Source organism: Mustela nivalis (genome assembly GCF_964662115.1).
Source record: "Mustela nivalis genome assembly, chromosome: 14".
NCBI lineage: Eukaryota > Metazoa > Chordata > Mammalia > Carnivora > Mustelidae > Mustela > Mustela nivalis.
The window spans coordinates 59,461,645-59,468,414 of NC_139033.1; the positions used below are offsets into that span (position 1 = coordinate 59,461,645).

The 6,770-nt window shown below is 35.9% G+C and overlaps 1 protein-coding gene across 1 annotated transcript in view; it reads left to right on the forward strand.

The window, feature by feature from the left end:
* The window catches only part of DSC1 (desmocollin 1), a 333,497-nt gene extending 329,087 nt beyond the window's left edge, over positions 1–4,410 (forward strand). The window contains exons 23-24 of the mRNA XM_082699479.1: positions 938–1,192; positions 2,270–4,410. Coding sequence (XP_082555605.1) covers positions 938–1,192; positions 2,270–2,467 — 453 coding nt within the window. The 3' untranslated portion in view covers positions 2,468–4,410. The remainder of the gene's footprint in view (positions 1–937; positions 1,193–2,269) is intronic.
* The last annotated feature ends 2,360 nt before the right edge of the window (positions 4,411–6,770 follow it).

The following is a 6,770-nucleotide window of genomic DNA, read 5'->3' on the forward strand; positions in this document are numbered from 1 at the left end:
AAGGGCCTATTTAGCCAGAGCGATTCCATCCAGTTAAACAGTGATTTTGTTGTTTATGCAGTAAAACTTAAACTAACCACCCCCCACCCCACCGCCACCCGGGGAACTTACTTAAAGCAAGTACCGGAAACCAGTAGAATATGGTCAACCAGTCCCTAATAACAGAGCGCAAATACAAGAGTGGGTCAGGTCAGGTGGAGATAACAGAGCCCGAATGCAGGAAGGAGTCAAGCCAGGTGGAGACATCCAATCAGTGGGGTGTGCATACTGTCTCCCCAGCTACCAAGGAGTGTGGGCCCCACCTTTTGGATGCCAATTCTGACCAAGGTGATAGGCTAGTTCAAATAGCTACTATGGGGTGAATTGCAATTCAATTGACCACCTGTGAGTGACCTAGCATGACTGTGCAGCTTTCTCTGTGTGTTGCAATCTCATTGGCCACCTGTGTGTGACCAGGCTCAACCACATGGCCTTTGCTCTATAAGAGTTAGTCTGTAAGGCAGGGAGGGGTCGCCCTCCCTGTAAGAGGCAGCCCCGAATGGTCGGTTTGGTTCTTGATGCTTGGTGCGAAATAAAGCTTTGCTTGACCTTCGCTTTGTATCAGTCTCACTCCTTTGATCACTATCATTGGGGGACCTATCGATAGACTCCAAAGAATCATAAACTCGTGGTTCCTTGACTTAAAACCAAATCTTCAATGGTATTCTTTTCCCTTTGTGCATGTCTGTGTTCAAATTTCACCTTACCCAACCTGATTGTGGCCTCATCTAAATTTAACTAAATACATATGTGATGACCTCTTTTTAAACAAGATCACATTCTAAGGCACTGAGGGTTCGGACTTCAACATAATCAATTTTGATGGGAAAGAAAAATGAAAAGAAATTGTTAGTTTCAATTTGACTCACTCATTTTATAACTCTAACTTTACTTTTAGGAAGCAAATATTAGACTCCCCACACAGACATCCAATATTTGTGACACAAGCATGTCTGTTGGAACTCTTGGTGGCCAAGGAGTCAAAACACAGCAAAGCTTTGAGATGGTAAAAGGTGGCTACACTTTGGATTCCAGCAAAGGCGGTGGACATCAGACCTTGGAATCTGTCAAGGGAGCAGGACAGGGAGTAATGGAGGCTGGAAGATACACTTATACCGACTGGCACAGCTTCACCCAACCTCGGCTTGGTGAGGTGAGTGCCAATGTCTTTGAGTTCATATTCCATGAAAGTTAAAAACGATTTTACTTTTTATTTTTTTAAAAGATTTTATTTATTTATTTGAGAAAGACAGAGATAGTAAGAGAGAGCACAAGTAGGGAGGAGAGGGTGAAGCAGGCTCCCAGCTGAGCAAGGAGCCCAGCATGGGGCTCGATCCCAGGACCCTGGGATCATGACCTGGGTGGAAGGCAACCGTTTAACCCACTGATACACCCAGAGGCCCCTAAAAACGATTTTAAATCAAGATTTCCCAAAAGTTTTCCTCCTCAGGCACCTGGAACTCATCACCTTTTAAGTTCTTTAATTATCATATATATGGATTTAAGGCCCAAGCCCAAACAGAAAAATGATCCTTTCAAGTCTAACTTTTAAAATAAGGTTTACAAAACTGCTCAACTATCTACATATACATATATATATGTATTTAGGAAGTACAAGAAGACCAGTAGCTTCTTCCCTAAAAATTACCAGGAAAATCATTTGGAGTGAAAGATTTGTATAGAATGATACATGGATCATAAATTATAAACATTTTTTAGTATACTGAATCCTCTGTGTGGTCATAAAGGCCTGGCTATCAACATCAACCAGACAGGCTGTCAAGCTTTTATTTTGGGTTTTAGTTCCTTGTTTTAGGTTCAGATTAACCGATACTGGTTAATATTTATTCAGTTGAATATATTCCATAATTGTATATAAATGGAAGAATCATAGCCTATATGGGTTCCCCAAATATGTGAAGACCTACAAAGAGATGTTGGAACTATACAGCTCTTATGTTCAAATGGGAAATCATAAGTTAGTTTTGTGATATGCATGTATCTTTAATTTTCATAAATGTGTTCGCTAGGAGCATTTATATATCTGCTATATTTTCAGAATGAATATAATACAGACCAATCATGTGCATTTTTTATATGTAGGAATCCATTAGAGGACACACTCTGATTAAAAATTAAACAGTAAAAGGTAAATCAAAGACATTATTTTTATGCTAATATGTTTAGGTGTCTTTAAAAAAATAATAAAATGTGCTCTTTTTTGATACAGAAGGTGTACCTGTGTGGACAAGACGAGGAGCATAAACATTCTGAAGACTACGTGCGTTCGTATAACTACGAAGGGAAAGGGTCTATGGCAGGCTCTGTAGGCTGCTGCAGTGATCGGCAGGACGAAGAAGGGCTTGAGTTTCTAGATCACCTGGAACCCAAATTTAGGACGCTAGCAAAGACATGTGTCAAGAAATAAATGTATGTTTTAACAGAGAAACATCTACAAATGCATATGTAGGAGTTTGTTGAATGTAAATTGATAGCAGCATCTGCTAATATTTTGTTTATTGGAAGTAAACTTTGAGTCAGGTATAGATAAGGATGCTATAAATACAAGGCTCCCTGAAATTCTCCTCGTCTCGCATGACTTCCATATTCTCTAGAAAGAAAAGTTTCATGTGTTAATTTTCTTTTCTATGCATGTATATATCGCCCTTTTCAGGACTCTACCAATGTGGTTCTTGCATCTTCTATTTGAAAACTTATGTTACTCTCTATGCTACGAAAGTGTGTGGTGGGAGAGCTGGGTATTGTCGAGGCTAATAAAAAATGCATTTTAATTTGAGATGAAAATTAAATATTTTCCTTCAAAATTCTGGGGAGATTGTTTTTAGAAATCCTCTTAGAAACACTGTCCTTGGTGCCAGAGAATTGATTTCTCTACCTGAGTGGCTGTGTATTGAAGGACTTTTGTATTCTTTGGTTCAGTCTTCAGTTTGGGAAATAAGTACTCATTTCTCACTACACTTTTCACACTGCGGAGATGTTCTCAGCACTCTCGCTTTCAGAAGTCTTCAGCGCTTGGTCCTTGGATCTCTGCCCATAGGAATCCATATTCAGGTTCCTACAGCTTCTAGGTTTGTTGGAAAGGCATGGACCAGAACAAGCCCATAATAATGTGAGCCAGAGATTTTATAAGGATCAGATGGGAGAATTTCCAAGAAAGAATTGCAACCTTGATGCCCATGGTGTGACTTAGACTCACAAATAGGTTTTGTTTGCCCACCGGGATGTATTATTACCTTTTTAAAATATAAATACCTTGACAAGAGCATGCACTGTCTAGTTTGGCAGAGGCTGGCCATCTTCAAGCATTTGTAAAACCAGCCTGGCAGGCATTAGATTTGCAAGCCTGACACACGGTGCTTAGCCTTTTAAATATGGTAAAAATGGAATGAGGATCCATATTGGAATTTAACACTCTGCCTACCTTGGTAATTACTTTAAGAAAATGGAAAATCAGAAATACTGAATTTCTAGCATGTAAATGTTAAAACATGGAAATCTATGAAAGCAACACTCAACCAAACATTTGTTGAATGATGGATAAATGAATGAACACATGAGTTAATAAATTATTTTGAATGTGTAACATTTTAATAGGCTATTATATTGTATTAATTTAGAAAGCAGTTATATATTTAAATAGTATTTTAATAGTCTTTTGTGCCAAACTCTCTAAATTTGCAGACAATAGCAGCATATATTCCATGGAAATTTCTCATTCAGACCAAAAAACTGTTTCATTTTCTTTAATCTACTAACTAGTTAACTATTGAAAAGGTTATTTGATTTTTAAAAAATTCTGTAATTATTCTTATTCTCAATTACAGCTTCTGATTAAAGCTATTTCTTGATGTGAAATTGGGTATTAGAGCAGAATATAAAAGTAGTTCTAATAAATAAATATTTTATTTTATAGGATGTCCATAATGTATGATTTTTATAGCAACTGTGGGTAAAATTATTTTGGAGGATAATGCAATTTATGTTGTCTGAGGTATACATTACTCTGACAATGGTACCAGTTCAGAAATTTTTAAGTATAACATTAAAAATTTGGAAATGAATCACGCCATGTTATATTGTTGAATGTAGGTGCAGAACATTTTCTGAGCAATTAAAAACTATTAGCCAAACATTAATTTATATGTGTTTATGTTTTCATTTATTATATTTACTTAAATAGGAAAGAGAAACTTTATGTTTATAACATAAAGTATAATTACAAGCCAAAAGTTATCAAAATAAGACACCCTAAAGTATTACCAGAATTGTTAGAGAGTACGGAAAATGAATTTGTATTAAGCAGTTTTGGCTAGCTTAAATATTCTCAAATATTATTAAAGTTTATCTCACAAAGGAAGTATGATTTGTCTTTCTTTAGGAAGCCCTAATCTCTGTTTACACTCAAAACTAAATGTTATTTGTATGACTGATAAAATTTATAAAACTCCACTGGCCTGTTTACCAATTGAGTTGGTTAATAAAACATTATATTATCTTTATGGATTATTTCATATAAGTTATCAATAGGAAATCATTATGAATTGTTCTTCTGTAATTAAATCTATAGTTAGGGAAAATATACAATTACATTTTTATCTTGATTCAGATCTCAAAAGTATTCCAAGTTAAAAAATTCTATAGGAATACCAAGATAGATGAAATTTGATATAATTATTATAAATTAGCTTTGTTAAATACCTCTCTAAGTTTACTGAGCTTTCAATTCTCCTGAGTTATGAAAAACATTTTATAAAATTTGATATACATACTTATGTTTACCTTTAGAAATTGGGGAGAACCTTGGTGACTCAGTCAGTTGAGCGGCTGCCTTCCCTCAGGTCATGATCCCAGGGTCCTGGGATTGAAAGCTGCGCCAGACTACCTGCTCAGCGGGGAGACTGCTTCTCCCTTTCCTTCTGTCTGCTACTCTGCCTGCTTGTACTCTCTATCTCTCTGTCAAATAAATAAATAAAATCTTAAAAAAAAAATAGAAAATGGAATAGGCTGTTACTTGGAAATTATTCACAATAGATGTTTTAAAGTTGAATATTTTTATTATCATAGAAAAGAAAAGCTAACTCCATTTTGTGGTGTCTTAGCTTTAAAAACCCTGTACCGGTTGAAAATTCTCAATTAGATTAGGGTAATGAAACAAAACAAACTATGTATATCTCTGCATGTCTCTGGTCTCTTATCTGCTTTCCTAATAAATCTGAAGGAGCACTGCATCTGTCCTTCTGCTTACATAGGTGAAAAAGAGAGCTGGAGAAGGCATCCCTAAGGATGGATAGACCCTTGCATATTGTAGGGTTCAGGAAAATTAAGTGAACAAATTTTTAAAACAACTCTTTGAAAGGATAATGTTGCATAAAAGAAAATAATAAAAATCACACTTCATCTCAAATCTTTATCACTTATCCTTATCACTAACAATAAAATAACCACTTTCCAATATAGGAATAGACTATGTAAGAAGCATCAGAAACAAGCATGTTAAGAACATTCATAACACACATTTTGTAAAGATTGATTGAATTTTTTAAAGTCTTCAGTGTCGAAGAACAAAAATTTAACTGAGTAGATTTGAAGATGTAATTGACTTTACTCAGGGACTCAGAAATGTACCAGCAACCACTCTAGTAAGTTTACAGGCTCTCTGAGTTGTGCAAAATGGAAGGTTTTTATAGGTAGAAGGAAGAGGGTGAGAGGAGAAAGTTATCAGCAAAAGAAAAGAAAGGATTGTTTGGGGTCAGGTGGTATCATACAGATTATCTCACTAATGCTAACCAGGAAATTTCAGATTGACTTTTGAAAGATCACACTTCTGGGAGAGTCTGAAACTGAAATAAAGTCGAGGACTGCTGTCCTGGGGGCAAATGACATTTTGGGCCTGTTGTTTTTTTTCCCCAACACTATTTAAAGTAAGTTTTTTGATAAGAATAAAATGCCACTTGATAAAGCCAATCTATAGTTAGAAGTTTTATATTTCCAAACTGTGGAGAAAAGAACAAAATTAGAAATGAGTGTGGACTTCCTCTGTATTTGGCCGATTTTTGGTGTGTGTGTGTTTTTTTTTAAGATTAAGTTATTTATTTGAGAGAGAGTGCGAGAGAACAAGAACACACTTGAGCAGGGGAGGGGCAGAGGGAAAGAGAGAGAGTCCTCAAGCAACTTCGCTAGGAGTGCAGAGCCCCACAATAGGCCTTGATTCCAGGACCTCAAGACAACGTTTTTAAAATTTACTTGTCAGTGTGCGATAATTAATACCTGGAATTTTGGAGTGTTCTTATCTGTCCATGTTTAGGGACCTTTAAATGCTGCAATATGGAATTATTAATGACGAATAGAGGCTTCAAGTCTTCCTTTGAGATAGCTGAGGTTTTACCTAGAATTCATGCTAAAAATGCATGTAGCATTGTTTTCTGCCAGGTATATAGTTCAAGAAAGGCTAAAAGGAACTTTATAATCCAAAGTGGAAATGAATTCCCTTGCCTTTCCTAATGTACACAAAAAATTGAGGAATTAAAGATGGATAACATTCGTACAGTTTATCTATTTAAAATTTGAAATCCAAATTCACAAAAGACACTTCATCCATCATGGGTATTCTACAAGCTAGATATGTTACTATCTATGCCCTCCATATTTTTCACCTGTCTGAGATCTATGCTGAAAGTCTATTATCAGTTGTTCTTGAAATGTGATTCCTG